The sequence below is a fragment of the Eurypyga helias genome, unplaced genomic scaffold (genome assembly GCF_000690775.1).
Source record: "Eurypyga helias isolate BGI_N326 unplaced genomic scaffold, ASM69077v1 scaffold36743, whole genome shotgun sequence".
In the NCBI taxonomy this organism is placed as follows: domain Eukaryota; kingdom Metazoa; phylum Chordata; class Aves; order Eurypygiformes; family Eurypygidae; genus Eurypyga; species Eurypyga helias.
Window position 1 is genome coordinate 1 of NW_010242696.1, and position 19,973 is coordinate 19,973.

Consider the following 19,973-nt stretch of genomic DNA (forward strand, 5'->3'; position numbering starts at 1 on the left):
AATTTCAGCATCAGTGTCTGCATGCTGAAAGCACTAGCTTTCCAGGTCTGTTTTGTACAGCTTCGCTACACTTTTGCTGTCTCACCATCACTGACTTTGCTCCACCTGGGCACAGGCACTCTTCACCACTTTTATCATGCATACATCTTCACCTCATTTTCAAGAGCCTGCATCAGCAGGAGATTGTGTGTTGAGGCTGGGTGGCTCCAGGTTTACAGCTCCTGCCATTGCTACACTGCTGGAGTAGGACTCCCATATTTCTTTCCAGAAGTTAGGTAAAACACATGTATTTGGTCCAGCACCTCCAAAGAAGGCCACACTACGTGCACTACCGTGCGTGTGGGGATGTTGGCCTCTGCACATGCCACGTAGGGTTGCACTGTGCATGTACAGGAGCCGCTTGCCCAGAAGTCCTACACGATCCCAGCTGCAGCGGCTGTGGGGACTGGAATTAGGCTCCCTGTCCCTTGCCGTCCCTTCTCGCAGACGGGCAGCCCCTCTGCCTCATCACCCTCTTGCAGCAACCTGTGGTCAAGTGGCCCTTCCCCCAGAGCAGCAGCCCACTCCTCACCCCTTGGGTAACCAGATACAGAGACAAGAGCCAACAGCCTAATAAGAACAGAACCGGGCTGGTGCCAGGTTAGGGTTGGGATCAGTTGAGTGCATCAAATGCCTTAAGGAGAACAAATTGTCTTCCTCTCCCCTCCAGGACAGTAGCTCTGGACTGAGCAGGATAGTCTGGATTCAGTCTCATGTGTGCCTCCAGCAACCACACAGCACTCAGGGATAAAAAAGCTGAGCTTTGCCCACTCACATCAAAATTTAAGTGATGACTCATGTAGCTTTGTGGTGAGAGAAGACAACTTCAGTCAACAGCACTCTGTGAGACTGAGGTTAGTGGAAAGACAATAAATGTAAATAGAGAATTCAGCACTAAAAGAAGCTTTCCCAAAAAACATCCAAGCGCTGTCATAACACGGATGAAGTCTTTGCCATGCTGGAATCAATGGCAAAACTCTTCAATGACTTCAGCAAAGTTGGGATGTTACTGAAGGTACTGGAGCCTCCCCTACTTTTTGACACACCTCATACTTCATGGGGTTCTGCATGTTCTGCCCTTACATTTGAAACAGAGAGATTTCTGGTACGGCAGCCTATGAACTACCTGGCACACTTTTATAAAACAACAACTGGGACGTGCGTGTTTGTTTTTGAAATGACCTCTCATATGATTCCACTTGAGAACTTAACACAATAAACATTGTTTCCTGAAAGTGTAAAAATACAACATTCTTCCACCATTAAAAGAAGATCATTCATCCAAAACCTCAGTATTCAAATGGCTCGGAGATCTTTCAGTAGGAAGATGAAGGATTTACACTCTTACTGGCAAACCCTTGGTGCATCAAGCTCAGCAGAAGAACCGATCCGTTGCAAAGGTGGCATTTGCAGAAGGAGGACGATCTAAGGAAGCGAATACAGCTAGCAGCCCAGCAAGGCTGCTGCGCGGGAAGCGGCGAGATAAGCGGCACGCTGAAAGGAGCACGCATCAGCACCGCTGAACTGTTACATTCACAGAAGAATAAAAGGAACTGTTCTCGCTGTGACTTTGCAGGCACAGGCAGCAACGCTGACTTGCCAAACAATAAACACCTCAGGCACACGCAGTCATGACAACCTCTGCAGAGAAGAGGTGGTGCTTGCCGAGAACTCGGATTCCTCTACTTTTTTCCCTCACAAAGCTGCTGTCACAGACAGGAAATGTCACGATCAGTAAGAGGACAGAAGGGAGGAGACACGTCCCTTTCATCCAAAGGGCAACACCATCAGCTATGGGGTCTCCTGGTTTGGCACTCAGACCTCTTGTCCTCCCGACCCAAAGGCGAGTACACTCCTGTTGCCAAACGCATCGCCATCGGTGTAACTTATCTTCGACTGAAAACCGCACGCGAGTCCTTACCTCCACATCGGAAGGCACTCTCTGTTGTTTTAGCTGCACCTTCAACAGGTCTGTTTGCTGATCATCTTCCAGACAATCGATTTCAGTCACGGGGAATGCCTGCTGCTGCGTGTCCTCACTGATGCTGACCACAAAGAGCACCTCTGAGGTGAGCAGCAAGCAGCCTTCGTGCTGCTGACCCGATCCACTCACAATCATGACGTCTAAGGCCATATGGACCTCTGGCCTTCCTAGGGATTGCAGCATTTTCCTGCGTTATCAAGGAAAAAAAAAAAAGGAATAAAAAAAAAGAAGAAAAACCAGTAGTAGTCAGTGTTATGCACTGGAATCTCCCAGACTTCTCATCAGTAATGTTTTTACTTAAGCCTGTAGCTATCACCTACAAATATAAAGTAAGCCAGGGAGTATATTCCAAATGTCCATTACTGAAAGATGTAAGACTTATGATTTAGAGAATAAATGCAAAACTGTTACTTATCAAAAGTCCTTAATCACTCACTGCAAAATTGGCCTAATAACCATGCTAGGTCAGCCTATTTCCCATTCTAATAGAAAAATTACCCTGAGAAGTGGCTTACAGATTCAGTGCAGAAAATAAAGCTATCTTCACTAACAGCTGTTTCTGGAGATGTGCAGTATTTTTCTTGGGCTCGGAGCAATGATAAATAAGTAAGAACTCACTGAATGCCATTAAAGAAAGATCAGCTCTGTAGTTCCAAAGCTGGAAGCAGATCAGCAGCCCATCATTTGCAGATTGGGTTTCTATGCACTACCTTTGTGTTTAATGTTCCTAAACAAACGGCCATAACTCAGCCTTTCCTGGGGAAGCAGCCTGTTAACTTGACCACAGGCCAGAACCTATTAATAAACAACGTGGATGTAAAAATGAGCAAGTGTCTAAATAATTTTACCAGACATATTTGACGTGGCTGTTTGGAGCCTGCTCAACATGGTGATCATTTGGATGAGAGCGCTGCTTGGGAAGCTGAGAAAGTCCGGCTCCATGCAAAATACCTGTGGTAAGAGAATGTAAGTTTTTTTTAGTAGTTGTTTTCTACAAAACAGTTACATGTTGCAGTGATGTCATCTGCTCAGAGCAGTTCATAAAACAGTGCAGATCCAAAATGATGTCACATCTTTGGAAGCTGTCATCAAGATAATTCATTAAATATTACAAGGCAAGAGTTGTGCACTTAACCCCGGTGATCTTGCATTAGCTAGAAACAAAAACCACCCCACTGCGTGTTCGAAAAATCAGCCGTACACTTGCAATCACGAGAAACATAATGCTCCTGAGAGCCATCATTTCAGAGCAGGATCGGATACATCACTTAGGATTTATGCAGAAAAAATCAAGGCCGTTGCTAACTTTCTTGCTTAGCATTAAAACACTCCCATATACGTGTCACGGTTGGTACGGATTAGAAGGCAAGTTCGCCTAGATACTGTACTTAAACGTTCAGTTACTTAATCCAGCTGTTCAATGCTGATCCACACACGTTTATGAGATCTCCCGGGGCACCTGGTTCACTGTGAATTCTCCTTAGTGCCGGCACAGAACGGACACTACAAGAAGCAGTTAAACAGGTTTCTGAACAGACTGCCCAAAGCTGCCGATGATAGGGGATGTATGCTTTCAGACGGCTTGTAAACTTTTAAAGCTGAGGTACAGCCACCAGAAAGAATGAGTAGGTTGCAAAAAAACCTCGCAGATAAGTAGTTTTCAAAATTTTTACAGGACAGACAGGAAGTAGGTTACGCAGCAAGCGCGGGTGTCGTACGGCTCAGTGCGAGGTTCCTCGTTAAATAAACAGAGAAATCTTCTTTTGTCTAATTAAGCATTCCACTGAAGCAAAAGGCATTTTTGCATAAGGGTGTCAATAGCTTAGATTCCTTTGTACACAATGGATAATAATTTAAACAAAACATCGGCGCTGAAAAAAAGCCCCTCTAATTTTTAGCACACATGTTGATGGTAATACTTAAAAGCAGCATCCCAGTTGTAACAGTTGGCTTACTGAGGTTCTCAGCATTATGTGAGTGAAAATGTTATTTACAGATGGAGAAAGAGAGAACATGTGTTTATTTCTGTGTGGTCCCCCACCCCTCGGTCCCCCGCAAGAGGCACGGTCCCTCTTCCAATGCAGTTGTGGGTAAGAGTTACTTGAACTCTTGTGTGTTTTCCTCTCACGCACTGTCAGCTATTATTGATACAGTTTTTATGATTTTTTCCTGGCTAAGTCTTTTTGTCACATGCTCATGGAAAACATGATGCTTTGTATACCATATCTGCGATGAAAAGTGTCCCTCTGCTCTTACAAGTTTCTTGATAAAGACTGCAGTGGAACTAAATCTAGAAAGAACAGTGCCAGGGGCAGCAGAAACAACGGGGAGGCAGCCGACAACAGACAAAAGGTTTCTGATGGTAGTGCTCCAGGTTTTACTCCTGTGGGATGCATAATTCAGGAGAACAGTTATTATTCGCGCTGATGCGAACAGATAAAGTTAATTTGAAAGGACCGTAATAATGAAATGTTTCATTTTTTCTTTAAATAGATCGCTTCAAGGAATGAGTTCTGAATGGAAGGGGAAGCATGGAAACAATATCCTAAACTTAAGCCCTAGGAGAACTACTCGTATTCTAATCAACACATCACAAACATAAATACTGCTGGCCATTAAAGGCTTAAATCTTCAACATTTGTCCGGTGTAATTAGTGAAGCAAGATTATTGACACACTGTCCTTGTATCAATACATCTCCCTGCTATTATTCCCTGACTTCCCCCCCCAGCCCTTTAAATATCCAGACCAACAGCTTTGATTTATTGATACTGGAAGCAAAGAAATCAGTGTATTTTGATATTTTATCTTTTACAGTTTTGGGTCATCCAGAAGTATTCACATCAATCTGAAAGGTTTCATTCACCACCCCTGCCACTGAGTGCTCAGTCCAGCTGGAAAACCCACCTCTGGTTGTTAACGTTACCCGCGTATCCAAAACCGGGGGATGCTCCCGCCACATGCCTCACTCCTTTCTCCCAGGAACATAACTCTCTGTGTAGAGACAGCACAACTCTTTCCTTGCCATAACGAAGCGATCTCAAACTAACGCTGTAATTGGCTAGAGTGTTGCTCTGGTACTTTTATGTCAAAAACTCTTTTGTAAGCACATATGTTTCTGTAACTAATTCCACTGTATTCCAAGAATTACTTCATGCTTTCTGCATTCTGTGTTCCTGCGGCTGTACAAGGCTGAGCGGTAACACAAGAGAGGAGCACGATGGCTGTTAAGAAAACCAGCACAACGTTTGTTAACTATTTCCGCGGTGGCGTTTCCAAATCTTTCTTGTCATCGCACAGCTCCTGAGCCGAGCAAGTCAGGCACGGCAGGTTGTACCTGAAGGGCATTTAAAAATCTACGCAGAGCTGTTGGAAAGAGAGAAACTCACCGTAACCTGTCTGGGAGACGAGCTCAGCCGCCCCTCCGATGGGCTTTGTGAAGACGCCCATGATTCCTTTCCCCACACCCGAGATGACCCCTCTGGCTTTATGCCCGGCTGAAGCCTGGGCCTCAGATACTCGCTGGAAATTCTGCATCGGCTGATCCACGATCCCAGCGATCGCACCTGAAAAAACAAGAGTCCCCAGTAATTAGCGAAGATTAATATCCCAGAATAAGAGGAAATCTTACTCTGGACCTGAATGTTTCTTGGATTACAGACTGTACCCCACCCTTCTCACGCAGCTATGCAGCGTGCCACCACTTCGCTAAGCAATACCTTAGCTTTGGTTTGAGTTAAATCCCAACTTCCTTTTCTAATGTGGTTTGCATTTTTAAACCTTCAGATCACTTTACCTGACAGTATGTTTTCATCTTTCAACTACTTTCGCTAAACGCTTTGGCGGAGTTAAGTTTAATTTAGCTTATTCTGTGTCACAATTCTGAGTGTGTTGGGCTTGGGCTAAAATCCACCGGTTTTAGACGACTTGAGCTGCTATGGAAATGAGATTTTCACGTAAGCCCGAGATTGACTTCATGAGAATAAAAACTGCCTGTATTCAATAGATCATTTTTATATCCTCTTCCACTGCCAGAAACGTTCATAAGCTAATGCAACTTTTGATATATTACTAAGATTAGCAGAATTAGACTTTGAGACTTTTTGTTACTTTTTTGTGAAAACAATCATATTTTACTTTAATGCGCACGGGTCAAACTTTTACAAGTGACACAGTGACCTTCCCAGCTTTTAGTATCAACAGAGGACTCCGACTTAAATCTTCCTAAATGTAAACAGGTATGTGAGGTGGTACGTTTCTTTGATCTTGAGTTTACTCTACCCACTTAACCACAGGCATGTCTCTAGTTATTGTAACTTTGATAGATAAGCTATTATTTGGAAATCACTACAAGTACGAGGATTGGACAAAGTGACATCGGTTAGAAAACGGCCTGCCTGATCCGGGTTGCTTTGCTCAGTGAAAAGGAAGCTTGCAGGCTCCTCAGCTGGCTCTCAGTTGCATCTTCAGCTGCAAATATCACAATAAAACAATTATTTAAGGAGTAGGACCGAGTGACACCTTGCTAATCGGGCTTTTTTACTGCAGCCCAGGCATCTCTGAAGATTCTGCTTTGTATGAGGAAGCAAATCCAGGCATAATTCCGCAGATTCAGACACTCACAGCCGAGGTATTTGGCCCCATGTGTTTACCAGCCTGACAGGCACTAGTCAGCTAGCCGCTAACCGGTTTTCAGATGGTTTTAGTTACCATTACTGGATAGATGGAGAAGTTGCTGACTTTGAACAACAATATTGTGCTTGTACACTGGTATTCTGTCCAAAGAAAAGGCATTTCCCCAGATCCTTGTCCCTTGGATACTATCTAACAGCAATTCAAGAAACTTGTGTCCCTCATAAATTTTTCCCTTTCCTCTTGCAGAGATTGCTTCCAGTTTCTATATGCGTATCCTCTACGGATAAACGTACGGTATTTCCCCAGACAACGCTATTTTTCACGTGGCACTCGGGTTTTACTGAGCTCGCTCGCTGAAGCTGAGCGTGCAGCTGAACGTTCGCCCGTCGCACCACAAAGGCCATGAGGCTTCCTTAATGCCATGCCGTGGAAACGATGCAATTTTCAATTAAATTCTGTTTCATTAGTACTCACCAGCTGCTCCTGCTGCTTGACTAAAATAATACCCCAACACCGCATGACACAATTGGGATTGTTCGTCCAGTCTTTTCTTTTGTCCAATTGTGATGCATTTGAAGGCATAAAACAATACTTGCTGTTCTGCTAAGTTACAGTATTACGTTACCCTGTGACCTCCTTCACCCTGTCTCTCGAGGTCATCCACAGCAACTGCGCTTTCAGAACAGGAGTTATTGCCTTATTAAATGTAATCCATCTAAGTCCTCGCACTAATAAATTATTTACTGCAATACACTTGAGCAAAGTTATAAGGTAATAATAAATAAGAGCCTACTCCAAAGGACCTGTGGTATGCTCCAGGCACTTCTCAGCTGGAATTAGGCCCAGAGGACAAGGAAAAAGAATGGAAACCGCTGTGACTGTGCTATATAAGATTATTTATATAGTACCCCAAATAATATGTAGCTTAATTAGCCAGTTGTTGAGTACTTCCCACACTTTCTGTTATTCTGCCATTTTATCCACACTGAACTTGTCTGTGAAGCCACTGCGCCTTTGCACGTCAGACCCTTTTGCAAGTCCTGTCTTTCTACCTACAAAAAATATAACCAATGACCTCCTCTTCCTGCTCTGCTCACCCTTTGTAATCTCTTCCCTCAAACTGCAACTCACTGACAGAACTCATTCACGGGCTGTGGTCATACCCACCAAATCCTGTAATAAACTATAACCTTACTCCTTCATTATGGAGTGGCTGGTCCCACCAGCCTCACATGGGGAAGCCAGACCCGTGCAGCTCCTTTCCTGGACGCACCGTGTGTGGGCAAAGGAAAAAACCCAAGAGGTCAAGGGCTGAGCAACCTCAAAACCCAACAGCAGTGGGATTATGGTGACACACACGTGAGGGTCACTGCATCTCGTAGCACCAGAAGCTGTGCAAAGATGTCCCCTGCGTCCATGTGGCTTCTTCCTTTCTGACATGAAGTTAGTGGCTGGAGCACCACAGGGGATGGACTCAGTGCAGAAGGGTCTCGCCCCCAGGTTTCAGTAGGGTATCAGGGAAGCAGAGCATGGAACCACATGCAGTGGTTCCTCCCTTCCCACTCTCATTCTCAAAGCACAGAGACAGTTATGGTGTCCTACTGCTGCCCCGTCCCTTCTCTGTAACGTTCCTTGCCCATTATTAGTTTTTTAAAAAATGAAACCATCCTCCATTTTCTTTCCTTCCTTACCCTAGGCATTCAATTTTATATGCATGTCCACATATGTACACACAGATTATGTATGTATAAAGAAAACCTCAATAAAATTAAACACCAAAGCAACAAAACAAAAACATATTCTTCCATTACTGGACCAAAGAGGTTCCAGCAACACCGTAACATCTGCTAAACATCAGCTGGGGTGCGCTCGGGTTAATACATGTTGTTCAGTAACCATAAAAAAGATACTTTGATAACTACAAAATTCAGATAGTTCAGAGTGTATCACTGTATTACTTCAATAAGAATTTGATTACGGGCAGCAACTGGTTCGTGCACAGACTGACGATGTTGGCGAATGTAACACGGCTTACGGAACTTAGCAAAGCTTGGGCTGCTTGTGCTGAACTCTTTCAGACCAAGAAATAATTGGGGAAAATCCCCCCCAAGAGAAACTGGCCACGCTTTGCCATGCGGCTGGAAGCTAGCCAAGCTCAGACCATTTCACTGCCTTTTCTCCGTTGTCCTTCAGGATTTCTGCAAGTGTTCCACGCCGAAAATCCGGCTGAAGAGCAGTCTCATCTCACAAACATCACACAAAAATAGAGGTAGAAGGCAAGAGCACCTGTTGGCACGCGCTCGTGTAGAACTAGTGTGTGGAATAGCACACACCTGCGGGGTTCACACTGGCTCTCAGCATCTCGCTCGTAGATAGGCAAACGCAGAGTGGCCCCGATTCCGCGATCGCTGCACGGAAGGAACAACCACCCCCCCATCCCCCCCATAATAACAAATACGTGAGCTTCTGACATGCAGGCTCTGTCTTCCCCAGCAGCAGTTACACTGTCAGTCAGTAATATTATCAGTTCACTCTCCCCAGAGCAGGGAACAGGAACTGAGAAGCCGAGCACATTTGCCACTGTGGCTTTTCTAATAGCTGTCGGCTTTTTTGGTTTTTTTTTCAGAAATGCTCGACTTCCTGAAGGGAACTACTTCAATCCTGTGCTTTTCACTAGGACCAGTAGTTGAAAATGAAGTCTATCGTTTCAATAGTCTCTTTTACACAGTTATGAGTTATGATTTAAAGCTTGACCCCATCCTGCACAATGCAAGGACAGTTCCTTGGTGGGGAGTGCTGATCATCTAAATATTTTACATACAATTTCACTGCATTTTTATCTAATCGTATAAAAGAAAACACACACCTATCATAAGCTTTTGCTTCTTTGCACGCACCAATGTTACTAAAGTGACCCACAAGTCTCCCCCAAATGAGAAAAGAAGACGACAGCCGGCCAAAGATAACAATCAAATCAAACAACACCCTGACAGCGCTTGAGTCATTTAAAACGAGACAGGACAAAGCGCTCAAGAATGTACCACCGGGAACAACTTGCACTGAGGAGGAGACAAGAGTACATGATTTTGGCCCTGATTCAGCAAAGCTCTTAAGCACATGCTTAAGTGCTTTGCTGAATCAGGGCCACCATGAGCCAGATTTTCAGAAAAATCAGAAAGGCAACTCTTGTTCTGCGCAGGTACCACAAGGTATCGGTGAGCTCCTACATGCCCGTGCCTAGGCACGAGATCTGCATTTGCAAGTCTCTAAGCTGCCTGCATGACTAAGGCGGCTTTTAGAAACGTGACAGTACTGTGACTATCCTAGAAATTTTCTTCCCACTTCTCAGTTTTGAAGTTAGAAAGTCACTGAAATTATGGCCTCACAGAGTCTTGCTCTCTGCATCCCTGTGCTCATCCGAAATCTTCATCCACGGGAAGGAAAATAAGCTAGCAGCTCCGCTGCGTCGTGTCCTGGATGAAGAATGTGGATGTGTTTTTAGAGTAAGCATGTTCGTGTTCACTCTGAACAGGCTGGTGAAAGAAAGCAGCACGGTGATACCTCCCCTTCAACTACGACTGGTTTTATGGGGGGAAGCCACAGGATTCTTTAAACTAAATGGTCAGAACAGAAACAGCTTTCTGATGTGTTTGTAAAAATTGAAATGTAGGTCTAGTCATAATTTAGGTCTCGACAGAATTTACATGAAAGCTGCTTTGTAAACAGAGAAAACATGCTTTTTGAAGATCAGGTTTAAATAGAAAAATTATGCCTGATACAAATTCAGTGGAATATTTCTGATTCCTCCCTTAGTGAGAAGTCCCATGCTTGTCAAGTTCAGCTACACAGTAACTGTCGCTGTTTATCTGGGTTCTTCGTTGCCTCCCCGGTGAAGAATGGCGGTATTTAGCAGGGAGGAATCTCTAAATAATAACAGCGGGCATAAGAACAAGCTCTCAGGCTTGCAGAGGCGCACTGTTTAAATGCTAACGTGAAGCTCTAAGTTTCTAATGTGAAGTCTGATTTCTCAGGATACCAGGGACACTGAAATTCTAACTCTTTCGGTTTTGTTTTTAGCTCGGGCGTACTCCCGCAAACAAGGGAGCCTTGTGCGCAGGGAGGTACCGCACGGCGTATTTGTGCACGCGTGATACGGGTTCCCGGCTTTCCTGAACAGCAGAAACTTTGCCTTGTTACAGCCAAAATGACCAAGTTTTGCTCTTTATTTCAAGGCTGCCCAGCTGATGATTTTGGCTCTGCAGGGCTCTGGTGTGTGAGTGAAGGGGATACCCACCACATTATCTCGCTGTCTCACTAATAACCGAGCCAGGATCACCAAACCATTCACCAGCACGTATACAGCAGGCTGACACAGTGCTTCTAAAAGCGTAATTTTTCATCCAGCTACTCAACCTGACTGCCCTTAGCCCAATAAAACAAGAAGGAAAAATAAAACCTTCTCCGAACCACCTTTGATTTGCAACACCACTAACAGCTTACTATTGGGATAGTTAGTAGCTACCAATATATGAAATTCCTCCTTTATGCACATTTCTCCCAGGACACTCGCTTGCTGGTTTACAGGCATTATCAAATGACAGTGCTTCACATCATCTAATGTTATTGCTTAAAATAATTTCCAGTAACTTAACCCAAACTTGTAACATTTTTACCACTTCCTCTTTAGGGCTTTCAGGGTTGCGGTTGCAAATTTAGGAGTTGTGTACACTACTGAAGATTAGGAAAGAGGACAAATCCTTTCAAGCTTCAGCTCTCCTAACCTTTTGCACTGGACTGCTTTTGGTCACTTTGATCTCTAAGGGATTCATACTCTTTAATACGTACTGAGGAACTCTGCCAAACAATACAGTTCTGCATTCCTTTGCTGTGTGACAAGTAGAAGTAACCTAGAAAATCCAGCCCCTTACTGCAAAACTTCTTGCAGAGGTTTTTTTTTTTCCCCCCAGCGCGGGTTAGTTTTCAAAGTTTTAGGTACTATTTTGAAATGGCCAGAATAATCTTCACTTCTAACCAAACCGCTTGGCTGCCTGATGAATACAATTACACTGAATCAAGATGTTCTGGGTCTCTTTGTAAAAGCAGAATTCCTCATCAAAGCTTACTTAACATCTGCACTAAGTTCAAGTGGTTTTCAAACAAATGCAAGAATCCCTGATATCTACAGTGCAGCAAACCCGAGCAGGTTCGGAAGGCATTCCTATAACTCACTGGAAAGTAAACATCAGCGTGATGACGTCTTTGTGCTGACTGAGTTACAAGTCACCCTGCCCAGTGCAGAATTATTCTTTCCTTCTCAGACACACACCATGTACTAGTGAAAATATTATTTCCCAAAGAGCGTGCAAACTCGTTCTTTAGCTACAATTATTTTATCAACAAAAAACATATTCAAAAGCCACTAAACCTTGATAAAAAGAAACAGTATCTCACATACATACTGTGAGGCTATTTCACAAGAAAACACCAAAACAAACAGAATTTGCAATTAAAACTCACGTATAGAAAAGGCTGGTGAGCAGGTTAGAAAACAGTATTATCACTCAACTTGATATTGAATAGTACGTTACCTAAAAGGCTAATGCCTAAACGAGAGAGCCCCTGTCTCAGTCCTTCTCCCAGGCTCTCTGGAAGCTGCCTTCTCCATTCTTCTTGTCTGTTGTAATGCTCCTCGTCCAGTGACAGCCTATCCATATTCCGAGCAAGACTCGTTGCCAGATTGGTAATTGACGTCAGTGTACCTAAATACATGGAGATACACATCTGGGTCTGGATCAGAATACTTTAATTTAAAACACGGAGACGTTCTATGCCTCGCTGCCATACCGAGCTTAGGAGCAGAACAGCAAGTCAACTGAGAAGTCGCCCATGTGTAACATACTTCACTGTTTGTTAAGCATCACCACGCTGCTTCTACGGTCCACGTCACGCCTTTTACATTAGCCTGCACCAGGTTTGCCTGGCTGGCGGGAACAGCAACTCATCCGAACATCCTTCCCCAGTTCCCAAATTTCTGGAAGGCTAACCTAAATGGAGGGAGGGGTGATGGGAAGGTAAACAAATATTTACAGAAGGAGCCCAGGAGGACGTGTCCTGAGGGAGCCTGGAGCAGCAGCGAGCGGCTGGTCTCCCCGGCGGCTGGAGCCACGCGATGGCACTGTTTATACAGGCTTCGCCGAACAAAAGCTGCTCCTGTTCTCAGGCCAGCCCAGCCCTGCTGTCAAAACCTATCCACCTACTGCCACACTTGTGACAACTGTATCCACTCTTTTTTTTTTTTTTAAAGAAATAATAAATACGATGAGGCGACAGAGTGTAGGATTTCTGATGGTTAGCAGAAGTACAGAACACCTTTAATATTTCTGCAGTTATCACATGAAATGCTGGCTGAGCCAATCTCCACGTCCCACTGGGAGGTTTAGAATTCTGAAGTTTCTGAAACATTCTTATGCACCGTAGTTAAGCGGTGATCTGTTTAGTACATAAGACGTTACATGCGAGCTTCGCTACCCTCCCAGCATTTCGCTGCAGCCTAGCAAGCCCAACAAAGCTGCAAGCAACGCTGTTTAAAACTTTAACACATCCTTTAACAACGCGCGGCAACAGAGCAGTAGTTGGAGCAACGAAGTGAAAGCTCTACCTTTGGAAATGTGTTTTACAAATGATGTTGTTCCTCTGGAAACTCCACTGACAAATGCTCCAGGGCCTCTGGTCAGCCCTTCATAGGGGAGCCTAAAGAAATCGGCTATGCCGTTCCCTATGCTTCTCACCAGACTAGCTGGGCTTCCCAGAATTTCCAATGATCCGACAACCCAGCCTGTGTGGAGAAACAAGACACATGTTACGGCTGCAAAAACTGCAGAAGCAGCAGTTGTGAAAAGGTTATTCCTTAATTCTCTTTTTCACACTAGAATTCATCGCATTATGAACTTCCTTTGAGCAAAACACGGGAAATAACTCATCCACTATGAATTCAGAAATGGCAATCTTTCATACTTCGTAAATCAAAGAAATCCTTTTGGCAAAGTCACAAATAGCTTTAGAATGACTTCCTTCCAGGAGCTTCCCGTATTTCTGCTAAAAGTGTGCTAGGGAGCCGGATGCTTGAGCCCCACAGCCACGGAGGAACGGGACGGCGAGTTCAGGTCGCTGGGTCGGTTTTAGATGCTGTAAGGCAGCGTTGTGATTTCACATCCTTATGTGATTCAACTGTGACAGGGAGTTTACGCTGATACAATGTACTGCTTTACGGGAGTGTGCAGGTCAATTGCTTGATGGAGTGTTAGGAAAGGGGATGCAGATTTTTGACAAGTGCTTAAGAAGTTATTTTAAATCCACCCCAACCCTTCTAAGCTGATCATTTTCTTTCAGAGCGCAGTGAAAGCCAGACAAATGTCTTTTGCTCAGTACAGTTGTGTAAACAGCAATGACATCTACATGCTGATTAGGTTACTCATAGGGGAGTATTCCTTATGCATATCCCCGGAGAGGTATCTGCGGATCTGGTTTCCTATATAAACGCAGGGTTGCCAGCAGCTTGCTGGATGGCCAAGCGTGCAGCAATCTGTTGCTGGAAAGCTGTTTGCAGGTCTTGCCTTTCTCAGGCTGGTTGGCAGCAGATTTATTAGGGAAATAGTGCTGCATAACTCTTTTTTTTTTTTTTTTTTTTGGCAGCCCAGAGAGAGCGATTCAGAAGTGGCAATAAACCTTAAACAGGAACTGCCTGGTCTTTGAGCCCCGGTACCATGAATTTCGACTGGCACTGTCGGAGCGACACAAGGCGTGACAGGGCCAGGAGACCGAAAGATGGACAGACTGGCCTTCTGCTCTCCCACCGAGGGCCCTTGATCTGCGCTGCCCTCCTCATTCCCATCTCATCACCGCAAACTCCTGCTATCCAGATGCTTTTCTTGTTTTCTATTAACCCCTCCCAGTCACTCCTGTGGAAGGCTGAATCATGAAACTGAACAGAAGAGAAAATGTTCCTCATATGAAATGAATTAATCTCACACTATCACTCTAAGCTCCTGGAAAATCTATTATTCTTGTTGAATCTGTCCCACATTTCAGCCCTGGCAGGTTGAGGACTCCAGTACACGTAGTATAAAAAGCGGGAACCACAGTGGTCATAAGGCCGAGGGTGGGATGGACTATGAAAACAAAAAGCAAGTACTACTGGCAACGAGCGCTGCGGCCCTGCAGTGCCTGCCCTGGAAAGGAGCATTCCCCTGGCAGTCCTTCCCTGCCAGGGACCAGGGGAAGCCAGCGCTCCAGGCCGGGCCTGCGACTCCCTCGCTGTAGTATTTTTAATAAATTATCCTTGCCACTGTGTGAAGTGATGAAAAGCTGGAGGGGTGGGGAGGCGTGTACAGATGGAAGAGATGCTCTTTCTGCTTTTTCTGATCAATAATGTTGCAATAATCCCTTACAGCCTTCTTTTTTTTTTTCCCTAAAAATTCTTGGCATTCCTTGTCCTGAGGATTGCCCTGCAACACCCCCAGCAGACACCACCAGGCCGGGACAGAAGACTCCAACTCCGCTCACACATTTGGCCAACCAGCGTGTTCAGGAATGAGAACTAGATTAAATCCAGGAATAAAACCAGTTCAACACAAAGCTGAGGGGTTGCCTGGTATCCCAGGGATGGGCTGTTGCAGTCTGGCCCTGGCCTGTGGGCTGTCAGTTTTGGGAAGCTCCAAGGGAGAGCACGCGAGAGGAATGTGCAACCTGCAGCAAGGGTGACCCTCCCTGGCCAATGCTCAGAGCAAAACTAACGGCTCCACACTGCCGGCATGGACCACCCAACCCAGGCAGGAAGGCGTGGGAGTCAGCTGTGAATAGGGGAATGATGAATCAGGAATAATCCCTCAATTCACAAGCTCTGCGCTGCATTTTACTTTGCAGAAATACAGTATCGTGTCAGGTTACCAATTCCCCAAGTATGCCTAGTAATTATATCCACTAATATGAAATAATTACGACTATATTAGCAAAGACCCACTGCACTTTCTTTATAGGCAATGAAAGGGTGAGATCTGGCTGACACCAGTAATATTTTTAAATAGAATATTAACCTTTAAATAGAAGCCAGATTAATTAGAAGAGGATGGGAAATTTCCATTGCAAGTTTTGCTAATTTGAGACAAGCAATCCTAATGAGAGTATTTGAGCAGAGCTCTCCAACCCCATTCATTGCTTATGAGGCATGGATTCTAGCTGCTCCTTTGCAATGTATGGGGCAGGCTGAAACATCCTCATTAACAGGCTTTGAGGCAAATCGTGCCCCTCCCCACAGGGCAGCAATGGTCTCACACACAGCTTTGGGCAAAATGAGACTATTTCCCAACTGGAGCACATGGCATAGCTGTATGGGAATGCCCTTTGTGCGGATGCTACAACGATTTCTGCATGGGACAGTGGTGAGCAGAAGGGGTCAAGCAACCTGTTATTCTGCAGATTAATGTGGTTAAAATGCAGGAAAGTGAGGTCCTCAAGAGACCAATCCAAGAAGTGTAACTCAGCTGGTGAGGAAAGGACTCAGGGTTTGCAGACCATATAAACCCTTTTGCTTGATTTTTTTCCTCCTTTTTAATGTTGTTGGCACAGTCAGCCTCTTGACAAGTGTCACAAACTCTCCAAAATAAAGCATCTTCTTTTCCCAAGCAAACATTAATCACTATTAATTAATTCACTATTTGAATCACAGTAACCTCTTTCAAAAATACATCTTAGTTTTATTGCTTTGAGTGGAATTTAAGTAGTAGCTAAATATATGCTTATGTATTTTCCTGAAGAGGAGTTCCACTGAAGCAAATCTTATTTCTTAATATCTAAACCTGCTTGACTTCAGCTACATCATGAGCCCAGAGCAAGGGGTGGCCTGCGCACTGCTGCGCACTGCAAGGGTAGCCAAGGAGGAAAGACCAAGACCAGGCCCAGGAATCCCTAACTCGCATATGTGCCTCACCTGGGATGTTGTGGATGAAAAGCCAGTATAACCCCAATTTCCTGCTGCAGTCTATCACCAATTGTATCACCACTCCTAGCCAGTTGTGGGGAAAAACATTCACACTGTAGACCATATTTGGCCACAGTTTCACTCTTAATTGGGAAAAAACTACATCTCCCCTTCTGTACTACGGGATTTGACTGCAAAACGAATCCAAACAAGTAGGAAAAAATAAAAAAACCCTGCAAATTTTGCAAGCAAAATAATGCAAGAAAATAATGAATTGGTGCACAATGTTCTGGTGCACAACTGTGTACCCGGTTGCCATAATCAGCTATGCAGGTCAGGTATGCACAGTGAAAGACCAGCTCAGCATCTCACTGTTTCTAAATACCTGAAATACCTACGTAAAATTCTGGAAACCATGCACAGAAATCAGGTCACAGCTATTCTTGCAGCACAAACAGAAGCACCAGGATTTAAGAAAATCTGACTATTAGTACTGCAGGAAAATAAATCCCAGGTTTCAGTGTGAAGTACGTTACTTGTGTGTGATGATGGAGGACCTTCCTCCTGTATCAGGTACAAATTCTGTTCCACACTAAGACACATCAGACAACAAATTTCATGTTTTCATGATTAATATTTATGGGAAACAGAAGGTACCTGCTAACCTAATAGACTAATTGCTCACTATTGATCCTATATGGGAAAAAGTTAGTAACAGCAAACTTCATAGTTCTTGGATCAAAGGACAACAAACATCTGTGTGCCAGTTTTGCATGAAGGCCGTATGAAGAAAGACAGATTCCTAATCATAAACTGCAGCCAAAAGGAGTTTTAGCAACAACACAACATTCAGGGCTATAATTTACTTCTGAATGCAGAGCAGCATGCTGAATAATTTGATTAAATGTAGTTTTGGGGAGTTTATGTGAGGAATGTGGGTCGATTCTGACTAGTGCTATAATATAAACTGACAAAACCTAAGCCAGCTAGGATACACTTCTATGCTGTGTTCAGGGTTTTGTAAAGCCTTCAGATGGCTGGCTAATGTTTTGCACAACTTTACGAATCTTCACTGCTGTCTGCTCAGTCATTTTATTTCCCTTCTGTCATATGGCAGGACATTAAAGGTGTCTGAAAATACCATTATCCAACAGTGTCTGAGGAAAACAATGATTGTATGGCTAACATCTCGGTTATTCAGCTTGAGAGACAATCACAGAATCCTGGTACCTAATAAAAATGTTACATGTTAAGGAGAAGTACTGACCTGCTCTGAAAAGTGCTCCAGCAGCATAATGCATGGCCAAGGCATGGACAAGTTGCCTGGCAGTGGTGAAGATGGGTCCTCGCTCAAACACAGAGAAGGAGAGAGGGGTGTGATCTGAGGCTATATACAGTTTCAGTGAAGCATGAATACTGACAAGGAGGTTAACAGGTTGTATTGTTAATTTTCTTAACTTCACTGGCTTGACTAAAGCTCTTGCATGCTCTCTCACTTGTTCAGGCAGTATCAGGGTAGTATCTGAAGTATTCATGGACTGACAAGCGGCTTTGTTTTCTGGAAGATATGTATCAAACAAAGTCTTGATGTAGTAAACAAAGGTGTCTTCCACATACAGCCTAGCTGGTTTGAGCTCAAAGCTGAGGTCATTCACGTGAAACATGAAATCCTCTTCCTCAGAAAAAGCAATGCAGAGTTTTATAAAGCAGTTTTCCTTATACTTTTCCAAATCTTTGTTACAAACAACGAGGTTGCTCACTCTTGACCACTGCACGGTCTCATTTTTCTCTCCTTGGCACAGTAGGACTGCAAAGTGGAAATTGGATTTGCTGTACAACTGATTGTCCAGTTGCAAGTCTTCACAATACACTTGGAGACTGTGAAATTGTGGGAGGCCTTCCACGGCGTCCCGCTGGAAGTCCTGCGACAGTGGTTTCAGGTAGCTGGTGGCTGGGGCCATGTGGAGGAAAACGTTGTCTGCTGTGAGACGCAGGAGTTCAGAAGACACTTTGTGGTTTGTAATATCGTCAAAGGCAGCAAGGCTTAACTGACTGATGAACATTTTCAGCGACAGGGTCTGCTCTGGACTTCTAGGCAGGAGGGAAAAGACCTTTTGTTACTTCACGTATTTTGAGTTCAGCTGGCATCATGCTTTCTCAAGAAGCTATCAGGAGAGACATTCTCTATAACACACGGGAAACTCATTGTGCAAGTCCCATTAATGATAACAGGATCTGGCAGCCTTAATCACCACAGTGGGTGCCACCCAGGAGGTCTTCTAATAAATGATATATTATACACCTATGGCAGGTTTCTCTTTCTTTCTTATCAATCAACAGGTTTGTTTGGACAGGACTTTCTCTACATATACAGTAATTCCCTACTAGATTTGCAACAGAGCCAAATATTAAAACAGACAACAAATACAATTCACTGATAATTCACATACAGCCTCAGCTGTTGAAATATTTTCTGGGAGCTACTACTGAAGGTTACTATTATGGATAATTAATTTCACAGCACACACAGTGAGCGCCCTCCAACAAAGCCACCACAGCATTTTTATGCTGATGGCATGGAGGGCCTCCTCACCTCCCGTGTTAACTGCCCATTGCCAAGTTTAACTAGCAAACGGGCTGTTACGTACGGCTGAAGACCAGTTTCTTGGGTATTAATACTTAATTACAGTGCAAATAAAAACAGCGCAAGAAATTCCGCTCTAGTTGTAACAGCATTGCTGGAGGCCAGGCATTCTGCATCCTGGGAACAGTAGTGTTATAATTGCACTTGAACAGAGCTGAGCTCCAGGCTGTAGTGTTTTATGGACGTGGGGAAGTCTTCTAAAGAAGAGTGTTATAATCAGTTACAGTTAATTATTGACTGTAAGACTATTTCTACAGCCATTGCACATCAAGCTTCCTACCGGTTTTAATGGGAGCTTGTACAATTACAGATGGCAGGACCTGGTTAAATACATTTTAAACTGATGAACACACTCAAAAATAATGATGATGGAAAATGTCTTCTTTTTTTCCTTTTTTAACAAACACCTCGGGACTTCTTTTTGTATCAGCCATCTAGTGTTTACCCTAAAGTGACATGACGTTCGATGTCAGATTGTCCTGTTTTAACTGTGATATACAAAGCATAACATATGGTCTAAACACAGGCCTCAGAGCTCGCAGCAGTATTAAACAAAACAAACAGTTAAGCCGAAGTTTGTAAGTCGGTTAACACTTAGAAAGCTGACTGACCTCTCAGCACTGTTAGGCAATGCTTTTTATCATCTTTTATGTGCTTTATGTACCTGTTGAGGTTGATCTGGACAGGTCCCGCTCT

The 19,973-nt window shown here is 44.1% G+C and overlaps 1 protein-coding gene across 1 annotated transcript in view; it reads right to left on the reverse strand.

Moving 5' to 3' along the window:
* Nucleotides 1–1,654: 1,654 nt before the first annotated feature.
* LOC104507773 (vacuolar protein sorting-associated protein 13B-like) overlaps nt 1,655–19,973 on the reverse strand; it is a gene marked incomplete at its 5' end in the record, with an annotated part of 91,587 nt that continues 73,268 nt past the window's right edge. The window contains 7 exon segments of the mRNA XM_010149157.1: nt 1,655–2,210; nt 2,872–2,974; nt 5,412–5,588; nt 12,246–12,416; nt 13,316–13,492; nt 17,901–18,724; nt 19,942–19,973. The exon segment at nt 19,942–19,973 is cut by the window's right edge and continues 15 nt beyond it. Of these exon segments, the coding sequence (XP_010147459.1) occupies nt 1,655–2,210; nt 2,872–2,974; nt 5,412–5,588; nt 12,246–12,416; nt 13,316–13,492; nt 17,901–18,724; nt 19,942–19,973 (2,040 nt within the window).